Source organism: Arachis hypogaea, chromosome 12 (genome assembly GCF_003086295.3).
Source record: "Arachis hypogaea cultivar Tifrunner chromosome 12, arahy.Tifrunner.gnm2.J5K5, whole genome shotgun sequence".
Classification (NCBI taxonomy): domain Eukaryota; kingdom Viridiplantae; phylum Streptophyta; class Magnoliopsida; order Fabales; family Fabaceae; genus Arachis; species Arachis hypogaea.
The window spans coordinates 2,652,092-2,671,429 of NC_092047.1; the positions used below are offsets into that span (position 1 = coordinate 2,652,092).

Consider the following 19,338-nt stretch of genomic DNA (forward strand, 5'->3'; position numbering starts at 1 on the left):
TTAATGCCAGACAAATGACTTTTTCCGGAGGCCAAGTTTCATGGGGATTAAAGATGTCGTTATTCCTTGCTCGCCATATCCACCAAAGTCCCGAAAAGAACTTGAACGGGTGCTCTCTGCTATGATACAAGAACCAGTTCTTCAAATCCAAAGGATGACAAGGAATATCTAACCTTTGCCAGACAAGCTGAGCTTTTGGACAATCCCGAATACAATGTATAACCGATTCCTGGCTAGAAAGACATCTTGGACACCTATCCGATGACGACATCCCTCTTCTAAAGCGAAAACTTGCAGTAGGAAGAGCCTCCTTAAGACACAACCAAGCCAAAAACTTATGCTTTTCCAGAACAAGCTGACGCCAAAGCCAAAGCCAATTCTCCCTCTCCTCCCAACCAAACAGCTGCTTACACAACCACAAGTAACCATTGCGTGAGTCATAGACTTTGGCAGCAGACCCACTTCCGGACCTGCTTGTTCATCTGGATTGTAAGAGAGAATATTATCTTTCAGATTTTGAGATAAAGGAGAATAAAGAGTATCCAAATGCCACCTACCAACCGACCAAATATCCTGTATCCGGAGATTCGAATCAGAAATGTGGACATAATCCATCTCATTAGATAACCGTCCTTCTCTCCTCCAGCTAGAAAACCAAAAATTCTGGTTCAAATCTCCAATACACCAAGCAAACCCATCCTTCAACACTTTCCAAGCCTTGCAAAGACACCTCCAAATGGGAGAGTCCTTGTTCTTAGGATAACTAAAACAGTCATATAGAGATGATCGGTATTTGGCATCCAATAATTGGACCCATAGCTTGTTTGGCTGCTGGAAAAAAGTCCAAACTAGCTTCCCAAGAAGAGCAATATTTACACAATAAGGATCTCTAATCCCCAAACCTCCATATTTTTTTGGAGTAACCAGTACCTTCCAACTAACAAGATTCAATCCTCTTCCATCAACTTGTCCTTTCCAAAGAAAATTCCTCATCATAGACTCCAATTTACTAATGATTCCTTTGGGAAAAATAGAAACCTGCATCTGGTACGTGGGAATAGCAACGGCAACAGAATTAACCAAGCAGAGTCTACCAGCCCGATTGAGTAAACTCCCTTTCCAGCTTGCTAGCCTACTCCGAATCTTATCCAGGACACCATTGAAAGCTGAACGAGTCACTCTAGAATGGCTAAGGGTAACTCCAAGATACTTGCCCAAATCCTGGACAAATCTGATAGAGGATACCCCAGTGAAAACCTCTTTCCTTGTTGCAGAGACATTCTTGGAGCAAAGCGCTTTAGACTTCTCCACATTAATCTTCATCCCAGATGCTTTGCAAAAAGTCTCTAAAACCAACATCACATTTTGCACTTGTCTCTTTGTAGCTTTACAGAATAGAAGCAAGTTATCTGCAAACATTAAATGGGATATTCTTGGTCCCCCTCTAGAAATAGCAACCGGCTCCCACAAGCACAAATCAACCTGATGACTAATAAAGCATGCCAGTCGCTCCATACACAACACAAAAAGATAGGGTGACATAGGGTCTCCTTGTCTAAGACCTCGGCTAGGAGTAAAGCCATTCAGACGACTCCCATTCCAAAGAATAGATAAGGAAGAAGCAGTGACACAATTCATAATCAAATTAAGTGTAGGAATAGGAAAACCAAAGCTCTTAAGGGTATGAGCTAAAAACCTCCAGTCAACTCTGTCATAAACTTTCTCCAGATCAATCTTAAAGGCCAGTGTGCCTTTTTTTTGATTTAGTCTTCTTCATAAAGTGGAGGACTTCTTGAGCAATAATGATGTTGTCAGGAGTTCCTCGTCCCGGAATAAATCCTCCTTGAAGCGGGCCAACAATCTCCGCAAGATGAGGACGAAGCCTATTAACAAGGACCTTCGTGATGATCTTGTAAACTACATTGCAGAGACTAATCGGCCTGAAATCTTTCATAGATACCGGTGATTCAACCTTTGGAATGAGAACCAGTAAAGTCTCCAACATTCTCGGATCAAGAGTAACACCGGAGAATGCCTGCTTAACCATCTTCCAAACATCAAGACCAATGATCTCCCAATATTCTTTGAAGAAGAAAGCTTGAAACCCATCCGGACCTGGAGCTTTAAAAGAGTTCATGTGAAAAACAGCTGTTTTGACTTCCTCCATAGTAACTGGTGCCGTAAGATTATTGCAAGCTTCCTCATTCAGAGAAGGAAGAGGCACATCACCAAGGCAACCCAAATCAACATCATCCAAATGACAGAATAAGCTTTTATAGAAAGACTCTGCTTCTTGACTCAGAACCTCTGGATCAGTTTCCCACACTCCATCCTTGAGAAAAAGGCCATGAATCTTATTATGCTTCCTTCGCGCAAGAGTTTGAATATGAAAGAATCTTGTATTCCTATCCCCGAACCTTACCCACTGCTCTCTGGACTTTTGGAACCATAGGAGCTCTTCTTGCACTAGAGTATTATTATAATCATCAAGCAACTGTTGCTCTTTCTGACGCAAATAAATACTATCCACCACTTCCAAACGCTTTTGTAAATAATTAATCTGCTGCTCTAATTCACATTTCTTAACAAAAATGTTACCAAATACCTTCGAGTTAAACTCTAGTGAATTCTTCTGTACTTCTGAAAGCTTGCCATGAATTCCTCTATTACCAGACCACCATGACTGGTTCACAATATCTTTATACCCAGGATGAGTAGCCCAAGCAGCAACAAATCGGAAAGGTCGATTCCCTTTAGGCTGAGGACGACCTTTACAACGCACCAGAATAGGGCAATTATCAGACTGAAGCCTATTTAAAACTTCTGCATAAGCCTCTGGAAAGATAGATAACCAACTACTATTTATACAGACTCGATCAAGCTTTTTTGCCACATCAACATAATTTTTCACCCTCCTGTACCAAGAAAACTGCCTCCCGATAGTCTTCAGATCAAACAAACCACTATCCCCTAATGAAGTAGCAAACATGTCTGCTCTTTGATGAGAAAATTGACAGCCCTTAGATTCATGAGAAAATTTGACTTCATTAAAATCACCAAGAACAATCCAAGGTCCTTGAAAAATCATGGATTGTGCAACAAGATAATCCCAAAGGAGAACCCTTTTATTAAATTGAGGACTGCCATAAATACCACTACACCTCCAAATTAAATTATCAAAGTGAACCTCAACAGTAACACCCTGATCAAAAGCATCAATGAACTTACAACAAACACCCTTCATAGAGGATAGAAACCAAATACCTCCCTTATGCCCCTGTGCCTCTACTATACCAACAGAGTGATACCCCAACCTTTCCCAAAATAATTTTAAATGCTGAAAAGGGGAGTGAGTTTCAACCACAATAAAGAAAACAGGTCTAAATTTTCTAACAAGTTCCTTACAATGCACCCGGGCTAACTTATTAGAAGCACCCCTAATATTCCAAACAATCATATTTAAACTATCCATAAATAATAGGGACAGAATCAATAAGAACATAAACTCTAAACAGAATCACCAACCTCAATAGGTGGTTTGTCCTGCGGTACTGGCACACTCTGATCCTCAATAATTGCCACCTTTGGACCCCCTGACACTGCACTTGCCATGCTTCCATCTACTAAGGTTTCCTCCGTTGTGCCACCATTTTTATCAACTGGCGAGTTCTGCAAGGAGGAAGGCCGAGGACGCTTCCGTAGAGAAATTCCACGACGTGCAGGAGTTCTGCGCGATGGAGATGGCGCAATTTCATGTTTTTCTTGCTTCCCCATTCTAATGCCAGTTGATTTGCCTCCATCACCATGCAAATTGGGCCTTGGAACCCTTCTCGAACCAAACTTGTGCTGCTTTCCATCTTGGTCCTTCAAACCTGATGACTGGCCCATTGTAAATTTTTTCTTACGCAGCACTTGTTGCCAGCCCTCTCCATCATCCATGCATGCCTCATTAACAAGACCATCAGGCACGTGAGGAGCCAATGATTCCGTAACCACATCCTTCCCTTTAACAACTCCTAATTTCTCACCCAAATCACGAGCTTCTGATTCAGCCTCTTTTTTAATCTCATGATTGTTGTGTGGCACTAGTGTTGGGGCTTCATTATTTTTTCCATCACCAAAGGAATTTATGTTTCCTTCCAAGGACTCCTTCTCCATGCACAACGATTTATCATGCCCATACCGTGCACAAGTAGCACAAATCAACTGTAAACTCTCGTACTCCACTTCATAAGTCACACCCTCCACTATAATATGTTTGATTACAGGCAACTCAAGATTAATTTGAACACAAGCTCGGGCATATTTTCCTCTTTCTGCGAGCTTAGTAGCCAAATCTACTTTTACCGGAATCCCAATTGCAGAAGCAATTCGCAGCATTGCTTGTTCCTGGTAGCACCAAATTGGAAGTCCCGAGACTCGAATCCATACCAGCGTTGATCCAAAGGATTTTTCGCATGGCCTAAAATCCACATCCCATGGCTTTACTGCAACATAGTGACCGTCTATCAACCACGGGCCACCAAGAATGACTTTCTCACGATCCCCAGCAATATCAAATTTAACCAAAAAATATCCAAATCCCACATCCAACAAATCAAACCCTCCTTTGATGCGCCATACTATCCGAAGCTTATGCATGAGAGCCGTGTAGCCATAATACTTATCCAGCACCTTGATCACGATGGCTTCCTTATAAGGTTCAGCTAGACAGCTCTTTGCCTCTTTGGTAAAACTGACACTTGGTGGACGAGAATCACCCTGCTTACCTGTCACCGTCGCGATACCATCCCCAGATAAAGACCCTACTAATGCAAAGGCCTTAGACTTTTCTGCACCAATGACTTTATCTCTAAAAGAGACCTTGGATGGCTTTCCTAACCCCTCTTGAGAAGAACCCTCCTTAACACCTGATACACACCCACCCACGCTCTCCCCCTTATCTCTTCCGATGGCATGGCCATCTTCCTCACCGTGTTTCACCCTCAACCGCTCGCCCCCGCTTTCTCCTTCTCTCATTCTCTTTTAGAAAGTAGATTATTTTCTCACCCTCAACCATCCATTGTTTTAAATATATAGATATGCTAGTAAATATATATTTAGAGTAACAATGTAAAATTATTTTTTCACTCTAAGAATAAGAATCAAATCTACTAAGGAGTCTCAAACACATGAACAAAATGAAATCAATAAAACAAGAGTGCAAAACTTCACCAAAAAACTAGTCACTGTTTATGAACTTTCTGACAGTTCTATTACAGAGCTCTGATCACAAGCACACCTCCAAATTCAAGAACTATGAGCGAAGAATTTCCGATCTTGTTAATCCAAATCTGATTAGGTTCACACACTAATGGGAATGTAGAGAGACACTCCAAAAGGTTTTGGTTTGTGACACATAAAATGACCAAAACCTGCATGATAAATATACAAGGATATGAAGAATTTAAAAAATTGAGAAATAGCACTTATTCAACATAATTGAAAGGTACAAATTCAGCTTGAGAAAAAACTGACATCAAAATAACAATACAGCAATGGAAGTTGAGGCTGACATAATGTCAAATAACACAAATATTTTACAAAAGTAGTTACATGCTCACCAACTTGTCATTGGTAACAAAGCTAGGATTTGTATATGTTGCTAGGATTCTCTCTTTCTCTCAGAAATGAATGCACAAATACACAAATTAAAAACATTTCAGGACTAAGTATTTGTCATCATAAAAAACAAACACACATTTATTATTCTGCATCTTTTCTGTGTTTTTTTTTTTTCAATTTTATATTCCTTTTTGTGCGAATGCATAGTAATGCAGTTACATGAAAATCTCATCAAAACAATGTAGGTCATTCTTTTGATTTCAAGATCAGCAAAAATAGTAATGCAATTAAATGCAAAATTTGATGCCAACTGAGACTGTCTAGGTGGAGGAGTTAATGTTAGAAGTTACAAAGATTTTGTTTTTCAATTTAAGACCTTCCAAAACAGAATACATTGACTTTTAGAGGGCAATAACCCTATCATATTTGTAGCTATCATCTTTAATTATGTCCCAAAAATCAAATATTCTATGACAATATTTCTTCATGAATAATTTGACTCTCACATGTAAGATTAGTATATTTATTCTGATCCTTCATGGATAAAAAACTATATGGCTAAATTCATGGTATGCATATTTTAATTTTGTTTTAAAATGAAAAAAAATACTCACTGTGTTCTCTGATGACATCACCACAACTTCACCTTCTAATTACATTTTTTATATCTTCATCACCTTGAGAAAACTGTTTAATAATGTGTCCAAAGACATTATAAAAGGCATTAGATGAGTATAGAAAAATATGAATAACTCCATCTGTTAAAAAGTGTTAAAAATATAGCAAGCAGTTGAAGGCAAAAATCCTAAAAACTTATCCTATTACACTGCTGACTGAAAAAGCTACCAGGCATTCATTTGCAGCAATGCTGCTTGTTAAAAACAAGTACATTCTACAATTTTTGAAACCAGTTTAATAGTCCTATTTGATTTGTTATGTCCAGTGAATTTGGTTAAGCATAAAACAAAGATTTGGGACAATGAAGAGAAATTTTTTTATTTTAAGGAAAAAGATGTTTATGCATGAATTAAATGTAGTACAATAAATAACATCAAGTATTAAATTCTTATGTTATTTTTATTTGTTATCTTATCTTTTTCTTCTAGAAAGAAAATTTGTTATGCTTTTTTTTTTAATGGAGAAGGTTCAATTTATATACTCACATTTTTTTTTTTTTTACCAAAGATAGGAGACTCGAACCCGCAATCTCTTAATTGAGTATGGGGAGACTATGTCATTTGAGCTATAACTCATTGGCTTATATACTCACATTTATATACAATTTATACATGCATTTTTTTCAAAGAAAGTAAGAAAAACACTTATCAGTTCGAAAACAAGAATCAAACGCCAAAAAAAAAAAAGGTAAGAAACAGACACAAGTTCTAAAATTCAAGAATTCAAACGCTTCTTCTTCTAATAAAATTGAGAGAGTACCTAATAAAATTGAGAGCTTCTTCTTCTTCTCTAATAAAATTAAAAGAGTATCTAATAAAATTGAGAGAATACTTAAAGAGAACTTGTGTATTTTGGTGCTTGTTCTTGTAGTGTTCTCCCAGCAAATCACAGTTTTTAATTTGAAGTAGTACTAGAGAAGAATGCAGCTTTTTTCCAGCTATATTTTCCAGATTCTCACAGAAAGAAATGTGTAATTGTTGAAGGGAGGCGAGGCAGAGAAGCTCATTTCAATCCAAAGTCTCCAGATAGTCAAAGGAAATACAGACACAAAGTGGTAAGGGAGGGAAGCCGAGGCAACGAAGCCACCCTTGGGTATGACTTAAAGTTATAATCGTCATAGCCATGAATGTTAAGACGAGTGAGAGAGTCCAAGTTGCCCATGGATGATAGAGCCCTGAATTGTTTCCCACAACCCACACTAAGCTCTTTCAACTTAGGAGGCAAACCACCCTCTGACACCTCACAAATTCCGAGCAAAGTTGCATGTGGAGAGACTGTAAATTGGAGAGAAGAGTATTCATGTCACTTGGCAATGCTTCCAGCTTTTTGCAATCTATGATTGTAAGATGAATCAAGTTGGGTGCAGAGAAAAAAGCTCACCACAAAGAGAAGTTGATAGAAATGTTTTTCAATGTAACATTACCCTCTGTCTACTATTTCAATCACTAGAGTGTCCTTTTCAACTATTTCAGGTAAATATGGCTACCATTGTATAAGATTCTAAACACATGTATCATGAAATCTCAGCCATCTTGGCACTCATTACCTTGGTACATGCTACCTGTAGAAAATAGTAAAAACAGTAACATTGAATTATTCATTTGTTTATTACATTTAAAAAAAATTCTCAAATGTTGGATCCACAAGAGAAAAGATATATTGAAAAATGTGAATGTTAAGTATCACAGATAGCAATAACTTCTTCTAGAGTAAGAAAGGCTGATAAATGAAAGAAAATAATGCAAAATTTCTTGTTGGCATATCAGTTCAACTGACTAGTTAATGTTGTCTAAAGAAAGAGAGAACTTTTAAATTTATCTTTTTTTTAAGGAAAAGGAAATTTATGCATTTATGAAATACCATGAGAAACATGAAAAATAGAGAATTACCTGGTCAGAAAATTTGTTCACCATCAACTTGAATGGTGGGGATGTGGAAAATTTTGGACCAGTATTGTTCATCCTTCTTCTTACAGTGTTCTCCAAGTAAAGGACACTCTATAATTTGAAGTAGTAAGAGAGAGGAAGGCAACTTTTGTCCTGCCATGTTCTCTAGCTTCACACACCATTGAATGTGTAATTGTTGGAGGGATGTGAGGTGAAGAAGCTGGTCACACTCCAATGTTTCCAAATCAAGAAAGCCCCAGAGGCGCAGAGTGGTAAGCGAGGGAAGCTGAGGCAGCGAACCAACCTTTGGATATGATGTCACACCAAAATAGCCCTCAATTGTAAGCTCAATAAGGGCATTGAAGTGACACATTGATGATAGACCCTTCAATTGTTCCTCACAACCTCCCACACTAAGCTCTTTCAAGTTTGGAGGGAAACCACCCTTTGGCAACTTACAAATTTCCGAGCAACGTTGTATCTCCAATGAGTGTAAATTTGGGAGAAGAGTATTCATGTTAGCAGGCAATGACTCCAACTTGTAGCAATAAGTGACCCTGAGATGAGTCAAGTTGGGTGCAGCTAGTCCTTCGACCGGAAATGACACAAATTTGCAACAGTCATCAATGAAGAGATGTTTAAGAGCTGCATGTGGTGGTTGTGACAATGAAAGTGATTTTAGATTCTCACACTTTTCTATTCTGAGATTATTGAGATTTGGAAAGTCATCCAATGAGAATGAAGACAGTGAATCACAACTGTCTTTTATGTATAGCTCCATGAAATTGTATTTCTGCTGAGGGAATTCTAGTTTGCTGCAATTCAAGATTGTTAGCTTTTGCAAAGATTTTGGTAAACAATCGCCTCGAAAGGATACAGCATAAGAACACCCTGAGATTTGTATTTCTTGGAGATAAGTTAGAAGGTTGATGCTCATTGCTTTAAATGCAGACCCCATCACAGATTCACATCCCTTAATTAACAAAGTATCCCCCTTGAGTAACATCTCTTGAGACCTTCCTTTATGATCTTTCTGTATACTTAGCTTGCAAATTTTGGAAACATCTGAAGACAAAGAAGAAATGACTCTCAAGAATACCTGATTAAGTATATCTCCCTTTAGCATTGGACAATCTGTTATTTGAAGCTTCTTGAGATGAGGAAAAGATTCTGAATCAGATAAATGCCACACTTCCCAACATGGCATATCCCAAAATTCCAATGTCTCGAGTGAGGGAAACGGTGCAATTGGCAAACAATGACAATCACCTTCATTCTTGTAAAACTCCATGCCAATACTCTTGAGCTGATTAAAGCCTTGAATGAGAAGGGACTTAAGAGATGGTAGTTGTCCAAGTGAAGGCAGCATGCAACAATTGTTACAAGAATATAGAGATACACTAGTCATATTTTGGTAAGAACAATGTCCCACCCAATTTGGAAATATTGTACCTTTGTAGCCCTTGATTCTCAACTCTTTCAAGCCATGGTGAGGTTGCAAGCTGTCGAGGATATCTCTTTCGGTTTGTGTGTTTGAAACCATATCATCACCTGAACACCATTCCAACAATAAGTTCTCAATGTGATTCTTATCCAACATCCTTGCACTCCTTGCTTGTTTGGCATCGACAACATTCTCCAATTTCTTAATCTCGAATGATCCATGAAGATTTAAAAGCCCTCCTAACTCTTGAATTCCATTGTCTTCATGCTTGCCCACCATAAAGTAGCTTAAAAAGTGCAAGTGTTTCAATTTGCTCATTTCTTCCGGCATTTCTTTCAAACAAGTTCTTCTAATACTGAGATGTCTTAAATTCACAAGCTTATGCATGCCATTGGGTAACATGGTCAAACTAGAACACTCATTCAGTTTCAATGTTTGTAGATTGTACAAGTCACATAATGATTCTGGTAGTGCTCTAATACTTGTCTCAGAAAGATCTAAGTAACGCAAGTAGGTTAATTCACCTATTGATTCAGGCAATACATTAAGTCCTTCAAATGAGAGAAATGACAAAACTCTCAAATATTTGAGCTTCAATATCAGGGTACATGTTATACTATCAATGTTGTCCGAATGAGAAAAGATATTGATAGGCAAAAATGTCCTCAAAGATTCAACTTTATTGATGGAATCAAAATGCTCTGAGATCAGATGACTCAAACTATCATAACACAAATGGCGAGTGTAAGTAGTTACACTTTCTACTTTTCCATGTTCTTCAAATCTACAATAGAAGTCTCCAGCAAGGAACAATGCTAAATCATGTAAAAGGTTATGCATCACAAAACACCTATCAAAGTACTCACATTGTTTGAAAAATAATCTGGAAGCTAATTCTTCAAAACACTCGCAACCAACCTCTTCTAAACTCTCTCCTCTCTTCGGCGGCCTTAAAAGATCTTCAGCCATCCAGAGCAAGATTAGTTCATCTTTATGAAAACGGTGATCTTTTGGATACAATGAGCAATAAACAAAGCAACGCTTTAAATGTGCAGGAAGTTGGAAATAACTGATTAACAATGCTGGAATAATTTTGCTATTCTTGATGGAAAATTCCCAAATATCACTTTTTAATACAGCTTCCCATTCCTTAACATCATGTTTAGTTCGCAACATGCGTCCAAGTGTTTCTGCAGCCAATGGCAATCCGTTACACTTGTTGACAATCTTTCTACCAATTTCTTCTAGTGTTGAACTCCCATTTGATTCTGGAAAACAAGCATTGTTTGCGAACACCGACCAACAACATTCTTCAGTCAACTCACTAAGAATGTAAGGAGGACAAGTTTGGAGTACAGAAGCAACCTCTTTGACACGAGTAGTTACAAGAATTGTACTTCCCTTGGCCCCATATTGAAAAGGAATTTTGAATTTCTTCCAAACATCACCATCATCACTCCAAACATCATCCAAAACAACAAAGAACTTCTTTTCTGACAATTTCTCCTTCAACTTAAGTTGAAGTGAGTTGAAATCCTCAATATTCTGAGCAGTTTGACCTATAATATTCTTTGTAGCCTCAACAATATTAAAGTCCTCAGATATGCAAACCCATTCTTTGACTTGAAACCCTTCCATCAAGTTTTCATTATTGTACAACCATTGAGCTAAAGTTGTTTTGCCAACCCCACCTATGCCCACAATGAGAATCACAGACAACTGATGTTCTCTATTATCATTTAACATCTTGATTATTTCCTGTTGGTCCTTTTCCCTGCCATATATATTACCTTCCACAAGAGATGTGGATGGAATTCTCCATGACAAGAAGTTCTTCTTGGTAGTCTTTTCAAGACCAAGGAAATCTTTTTGTTTTTCAAGAAATTCTATTCTTCTAACCACCCTTTCCATCTTATCTATCATATCCTTATCTCTGTTGAGGAGGCTAATAGGCCAGAAAGAATGTACCTCCTTTTGAGTCGCGGCGTTGGTAAAGACAGCATCCAGCAAGTCATCTGCCATGTAAACAGCATCCCTGAGACTGTGGAGCCAGTCCCTAACATGTTGGTTGTCAAGTTGCTTGTACTCAGCATCACCAACCAGAACTTCAGCAGCATGCAGAGAAATCTTCAGCCTTTCAACCAAGTCAGAGCCAAGCTTCTTGCCCAAGACCAAGTTGACTGCATCTGTTGTAAGGAACTTGTCAAAGACAACATTAATGAAGCTAGAGAGGAAAGCTCCACCAACAAGTGCACCAGCCATGATAGTGAATGGATTTCAGGAAAGGTAAGAGAACAGTGGCTAGAGAATAGTGAACTCAGTTTTACTTAATCAAGAGTATAAGGATGAGGTTCAATGATTCCTTAGCAATAAGACATAGTAATCTCCGAGGCAACCTAGGAAATTCATGGCAGTATAGTCTTTGTGATAAATGAAAACTATATAAAACTAGGAGCATGCTGGCTCCACATTTTTGTATGTATATGATTGTAATATGTTATGAGGTTATTATCAACAATAATGGTAGTTATCTTCGAGGTTACCTTCTTCATAATTTGTCTGCTGCTAATGTCTTATGCTTAGTTTAATAATTTGTTCAGAACTTTTAATTCTGAGTCAAAATACTATTCCATCATTGAAAGCACCTTCATGAATTCATTCTTTTTAAGTCAAAATTTAGACATGAATATCTCAACTATCAATCTTGCATATAATAAGTCTGCAAGATCTTGTCCTTTCAGTTATGGGTAAACATAAATTCTCAAATTGGAGATAAATTTTGGATTTTGGTCCTGGTGGAGATGTCTGATGAGGAATTAAAAACGAACCACGATTGAATATGTTCATTAAACTTGATCAACACTAACAGGGTATGCGTGTAGCAGAGTTTCTAAAGATGAAACAACTTATATCCTCAATCAGGTATTAGAATTTTTGCACACTCCAACTAGAAGGTTGGAATGAGAGGACAATTTTTGTATGGCAGCACAGGAAGTATGGTGTACTAAACTAAATTTGGGTCATGAATTTACCAGTTATATTAGCTAACATACCGCGTAACAATTTGCGTATATGGATTCACAATTCGTCTGCATACCTTATTCAACATTATTGGCTTCCTTTTAGATTCAAAAACAGAAAGGCACAAATTCAGCTTGAGAAAAATTTGACATCAATATAACAATACTGCAATGGAAGTAGTTACATGCTCACTAACTTGCCATTGGCATAGAGGCCGCCAATGCACATTTTAATGGTTGCAGAAAATAACTAGTAAGAGAACGATAATATGCCAATGAATCCAAATTAAGCTTGCAAAGAACATCTTATTATATCAGCCAAACTATACATAGTAAGCACATGGCAGCATACAATTTCATATTAGAAAGAGTTGGTATAGGATCTACAATGCATTTAATATGATATTTTGTAACTAATTGCACGTTTAATCAACCAAAAATAATTCTAAAGCAATACTTTGAGCTTTTTGTTCGGCATGAACCATAGAACACAGCAAGTCAACAAAAATATGATCACAAAATTGTAAAGTTTAAATGAGCAATTTATTAAAAGTATACCATTCTCTTAATGAAATCTTTATTTTTGTGTCATATAATTCCAAGGGATTATCAAAGCTGTTGTACCTACCTTTGAATATAAGTTAATTAATTAATAACTGTTTCATGCAGGTAAGATGTAGATTATCAACTTCAACATATAAGTAACACTACTTCAGCTAAGTTCAATAACGTTGTTAATCATCATGATGCCTTTGAATTGTATTTAAAAAAAAAAAAAGAATACCTACAATTCAAGTTTGATACAACCCTTGCATTATATATTGAAACTCATTTGTTTAGCATGTTGGTTCAAAGTTCAAACATGACTGCTATTGATATAAGTCATATAACCAAACAACCAGCTATGGTTCCTATCTTTGAAGCAAAGCATTGAATAATGTGTAGATATGATACACATCAGTCATTAATTTAAACTAGTGTACATACCAATTAACATGAAAGCTGAAATCACAAAACACTACTGCTTCCCAACACATTAATCCACTTTACACATCTCCATATACATATACATGTACAACGAAATCTGGAACATCTGTGAACCTTTTACCTGCAAAAGATGGCACAAACAGAAACAAGATTGTTAAATTATTTTGAAGCTTCACTTTCCATTTTAGGAAAGACAATAAGCTTTATTTTCTTTTAGCCTATCGCTCAAAGTTGCAAACTGCATCATGTTGTGTTATATTGCAAAAAATTTAAAAGAAGATTAAAGAATAGAAGAAAAGAAAAGCATTTGGTGAAAGTTTTAATTTTACCTTAAATATTTTTAAAAGATTTCAATTGATCTCTCTGCTAAAATTATGAATGAACCACAATAAATAGAATCGACAAAAAGTACAATTTATAGATTCCAAAAACAGTTAAAGAATCAAAATTTAAGTTACTACATGGAAGTACCAATTAGTTCAGCATAAAGCCATAAACATCAAATAGTGGCAAAGGCAGAAAAACAATTTTACCATTAAGGGCATATATCTAGTTTTTCTAAAATCAAGTTTTCATAACATTTTTCTTTTTCCCAACAGAAGAGGAAAAGTAAATTCTAGAATGGAATGAAGTAGAGTAAATTTACCAACCTGAAGCTAAAATATTTGTATAAGATTATATATGATGAAATCTCTGCCATTTGGGCACTTTTACTTCATTACAATGTACCTGCAGAAGATGGATGAAAACAGTAGATTTCATTTATCGATGTATGTAAAGAAATTCTCAAATGTTGGATGCACAATATATATATTCTGTGTCTTTGAATTTATAAGAATGACCTTTTCTGAGAATAACAGAAGATATTTCTTTCAAGTACAACTACAAAGTGAGAGGTTTCCCAATGAATGGGAAAAAAAAATGAATGCAAATTTATATCAGTCCAACTAGTTGATAATGTGTAAAGAAAGAGAGGTATTTTCTTTTGAGGAAAAGGAAATTGAATTGAAGACTCTTAAGCTGACGAAAAGTTTCTGAGTCAGGTAAATTCCACACCTCCCAGCATGGCATATCCTGAAATTGCAATGTCTCCAGTGAGGGAAAAGGAGCAATATGCAAAGAAGGATTGTCTTCATTCTTGTAAAACTCAATTCCAATGCTGCTGAGCTGACCGAAATCTCGAATGTACAGGGACTTGAGAGATGGTAGCTGTCCAAGTGAAGGCAGCATGCAACAGTTCATGCAACACACCAACGATATATGTGTCATATTGTTGTAAGAACAGTGCCCCAACCAATCTGGAAATATTGTACCCCTGTATCTCCTTATTGTCAACTCTTTCAAGCCATTGTGCGGTTCCAAGCTGTGGAGTATCTCTCTCTCAGTTTGTGTATTCGAAACCATATCACCACCTGAAGACCACTCCAAGTATAATTTGCTGATGAGATTCTTGTTTATCATTCTTGCATTCTCTGCTTCTTTCACATCCACAATATTCTCCAACTTCTTAAGCTGGAATGATCCATGAAGATTTGAGAGCCCTCCCAATTCATGGATTCCATTATCTTCATGCTTGCCCACGATAAAGAAATCTAAGACACGCAAGTGTTTCAATTTGCTTATTCCCCCAGGCATTTCTTCCAAAGAAGTTTTCCTAAGATCCAGATGCCGTAAATTCACAAGATTATGCATGCCACTGGGCAACATGGTCAGCTTAGTACATCCATATAATATTAATGTTTGTAGATTATACAAGTTGCACAACAATTCTGGCAACATGTTAATGTCAGTCCAAGAGAGATTCAAATAGCGTAGATGAATCAATTCACCTATTGATTCAGGTAATACATCAAGTTTATGAAAGGATAAAACTCTCAAGTATTTAAACTTTGATCCTATGATTTCCAGGTTAAACAAATCATCGATATACAACGATGTCCTCAAAGATTCCAATTTCAAAATGGAGTTAGAGACTTTTGAGATTCGAGGACCTAAGCTTCCACATGAGATATGTGATAAATGACGAGTGAGAACCTTCTTCTCATCTTGTTCACCAAGTTCTTCTATTCTACAATAGAAGTCGCCAGCAAGGAATATTGCCAAGTCACGCAAGAGATCATGCATCACAAATCTCTTAAAATTATACGTACTTGGTTTAAAAAATAATCTGGAAGCTAATTCTTCAAAATAATTGCAACCAACTTCTTCAAAACTCTCTCCTCTATTTGGTAGCCTTAAAAGATCTTGGGCCATCCACAGCAAAATTAGTTCATCTTTATCCAAAAGATAATCTTTCGGATACAATGCACAATAAACAAAACAACGCTTCAAATGTGCAGGAAGGTGGAAGTAACTAATTAACAGTGCTGGAATAATCTTACTGTCAATTGTAGAAAATCCCCAAATATCACTCCTTAAGATTTTTTCCCATTCCTCAGCATCATGCCTTCTGCACAAGCAACCAAGTGTTTCTGCTGCTAATGGCAAACCGTCACACTTCCTGGCAATCTTTTTTCCTATTCCTTCTAGTGTTGGGCTCCCATTTGACTCTGGAAAAGAAGCATTGGCTGCAAACACTGACCAACAATAGTCTTCTGATAATGGAATGAGATAGTGAGGGTGATAATTTGTTTGGACAACTGAACCAACATCTTCCTTGCGAGTAGTCAGAAGAATAGTACTTCCCTTAACCCCATATTGAAAAGGGGCTAGAAAATCCTTCCATTGATGATGATCATTACTCCAAACATCATCCAAAACAATAAAGAACTTCTTTTCGGACAATCCTTTCTTCAAAGCATCTTGAATTGAATTGAAGCTATCAAGATCCTGAGTATTTGTAGAGATCTCCTTTACTATATTCCTTGTAGTCTCAACAATATTGAAGTTTTCCGAAACACAAACCCACGCTTTCCGATCAAATCCCTCCATCAACTCTGCATTATTGTACATCCATTGAGCCAAAGTAGTTTTACCAACACCACCGATGCCAACAATAGAGATCACAGACAAGTGATGCTCATTGTTGTCATTCAGCATCTGGACTAAAGCCTTCTGGTCATCCTCCCTGCCATACACATTCCCTTTTACAAGAGAAGTGGATGTAGTTTTCCAGGAGAAGCTAGCAGTGGAAATCTTTTCAAGCCCAAGCTTTCCTTTGCGTTTCTCAAGATCTTCTATCCTTCTAACCACCCTTTCTATCTCTTTCACCATCTGCCTCTCTTCAGAATTCAAGAAGCTAGGCAAGAAATTGCGTACCCCCTTTTGAGTTGCAGCTTTGGTGCAGACGCAGTCCAGCAAGTCATCAGCAGTGTAAAGAGCATCTCGGAGACAGTTGAGCCACTCCTTCACATCATGGTTATCCAGTTGCTTGAGCTCTGCATCATCAACAAGAGCTCCAGCATCCATCAGAGCATTCCTCAGCCTCTCAACCAAGTCAGAGCTAAGCTTCTTGCCTGCAACCAAGTTGACTGCATCAACCGAAATGAGCCTATCCAGGACAACGTTAATGAAGCCAGACAGAAAAGCTCCACCAACAAGAACTCCAGCCATGATCTCAAACAAGATCAAAGTAGTCAAATTTTCAAAACAAAAGGGTAAGAGAACAATGTTTGCAGGATACTGAACTCGGTGGTCTACTGGATCAAGTATATCCCAATATGTATGACCATGATGTTATATGGTATAAGAACATGGGAATCAAGTGGTAACTAACTTTAAATAATTCATGACAGAAGAGTTGCTAGCTGTCTTTGATGTAAATCTTCATTTTTTAATTCTTCTTTGAAGAATGAAAACAGCTTATTCAAATTGCACGTGGTGTATTGAAGTTTGACCTTTAATTAACCAAATAAAAGTAGGGACACCATATTGCTGCATATTTGATATTATGAGATTATTAATAACAGTAGTGTTCACACATTGTCTTCAAGGTTCTTCAAAATATAACTTGTTCATTTTTTAAAGTATTATGCTGAATTTGTTTAGAAGTGATAACTTTTGTGTTTTGAATTCCTAGAGATGCAACAAAAGTGCTACTTAGGAAGGTTTCAACTGTCGCCCCCAACAAGGTTTTACTACAGGTTTCTACAATCTGTTACACGGTAAAGATATTTGCACGTTTAAATATGTATACAATTGAACCGATCACTAAAATTATTAGATAATTGAGAGCTGTTAGATAAAAATTTAACCAAATCAGTCAAATAATTTAAATTTAACTATTCTCAACTATTAACTTCGCTACACCTGATCGAAGGAACAGTGGCAGAGCCTTACTCTCTCACTTGAACTAAAAGGCAGAACGGCAGCCGCAGCTAGAGCTTTCACCGCCACCCCATGGTCGCCGCCTCGTCGCCGAGCCTCTCGTCGGCTCCTTTCCGTCGTCTCGCCGGCTCTTGAGCGTCCCTCGCTCGCCTGTCGCCTCTTCACTGCCTCTGCCAGTCCGTGCTCCTCGTGTCGTCCTCCTCCGCAGTGGATCGCCTTCACTGCTGTGCTTCTCGGTGAGCTCGCTTCTCTGTCTCATTCTCTGCGTGCCGTCAGCCGTGAGCCCGGGGCTTCTCTTCTCTGTTGAGTGTTGAGGTAAGCTTTTTATTATTGAAACATGTTCTTCACTGATTGGATCTGGATGATACTGACATGTGCTATAGAGTATTGATCAACCATATATTTACGCAAGGTGGTAAATAATTAGGGGTATTTATGGGCAAGGTGAAATCGGATAGGGGTGTTCGAACCAAACCAAATTAATTAAAAATGGATTGGTTCGGTTCAGGTAATTGGATATCCGATGACTTTGAAATTCATAAAAAAACTAAATTTTTATCTTAAAAATTCAATAAGTACAATAAATATGTAACGTCAATAGAAATAATTCAAACATGTTAAATACCAAATACATTAAAAACTAAACTCATTAAAATCCAAACATATTAATAGTGAATAATCTTTGTCTAATAGAAAAGTCATATATATTTTTTTATTTTTTTATTTAATTAATATATGATCGGGTTCGCAGGTTGGTTCGGATTCTGTACCCCTAGAACCGATACCCGAACTAATCACTAACAAAGACTATCGGTTTAGTTCGGGTTGGACCCAATTACCTGTTAGTTCCAGAACCAATTTAATTGGTTCGGTTCGGGTTCAAACAGGTAATCGGGTACCCGTTACCCGTGCTCACCCCTAAAATCGGATTTGTCTTGACTCAGAACCGACTCTAAATATATATTGAACTTATTTTTTAGACTCTAACTCGATCTTAAACCCGATAAAACCTAAATATTTTTTTGTCGCAACTATATCGGGTCTAAATTGGGTAAAAATCGGGCCTTTAAAACTTTAACAATAATTTATAAAAAAACTTATTTACGATACACTTATTTATAAAGAATAAATTTGTTACCGAAAAGTTGATATCCATATTTGAACTTTAATTTATCAATAAATTTTAATTTGATACTTCTTTGATTTATTTTCTAATTCAACAAGTGTGATTAAAAATAAAATAATAAGCTTATAATTAATATAATATAATATTAAAATTAATTTAAAACATATATACTTTTTTTAGTTCCCTTAAAGTGCACATGGGTCGAGTGAAGTCGGACTTGCCTTGACCCAAATTCGACCCAAAATAATAAACGAATCTATTTTTGAAATCCTTACCCGAAATTACACTAAATTAACTTCTAAATGTACGAAATCGGACCGGATCTTC

At 37.0% G+C, this 19,338-nt stretch overlaps 1 protein-coding gene and 1 long non-coding RNA gene across 4 annotated transcripts; one reads left to right on the forward strand and one right to left on the reverse strand.

Annotated features, from left to right (window-relative positions):
- Positions 1-6,995: 6,995 nt before the first annotated feature.
- On the reverse strand, positions 6,996-18,290 carry LOC112726329 (putative disease resistance RPP13-like protein 1). Of its 3 annotated transcripts, XM_025775668.3 has the most exons (5): positions 17,898-18,040; positions 14,270-14,348; positions 13,620-13,740; positions 8,172-11,798; positions 6,996-7,843 (listed from the first exon to the last, which is right to left on the reverse strand). In XM_025775668.3, the coding sequence occupies exons 3-4, from the start codon at positions 13,627-13,629 to the stop codon at positions 8,176-8,178; spliced, it is 3,633 nt and encodes a 1,210-aa protein (XP_025631453.1). In that variant the 5' UTR covers positions 13,630-13,740; positions 14,270-14,348; positions 17,898-18,040; the 3' UTR covers positions 6,996-7,843; positions 8,172-8,175. The 3 variants fall into 3 exon arrangements, with proteins under 3 accessions (XP_025631453.1, XP_025631454.1, XP_025631455.1); XM_025775669.2 differs by lacking the exons at positions 6,996-7,843; positions 8,172-11,798 and adding an exon at positions 14,676-17,074 and having other exon boundaries at positions 13,429-13,740; positions 17,898-18,290; XM_025775670.2 differs by lacking the exons at positions 6,996-7,843; positions 8,172-11,798 and adding an exon at positions 14,676-17,089 and having other exon boundaries at positions 13,429-13,740; positions 17,898-18,181.
- Positions 17,590-18,253, forward strand: LOC140176933 (uncharacterized). Its single transcript, XR_011868182.1, has 2 exons — positions 17,590-17,722; positions 17,884-18,253. It is a non-coding gene; the product is annotated as an uncharacterized lncRNA (long non-coding RNA).
- Positions 18,291-19,338: the final 1,048 nt, after the last annotated feature.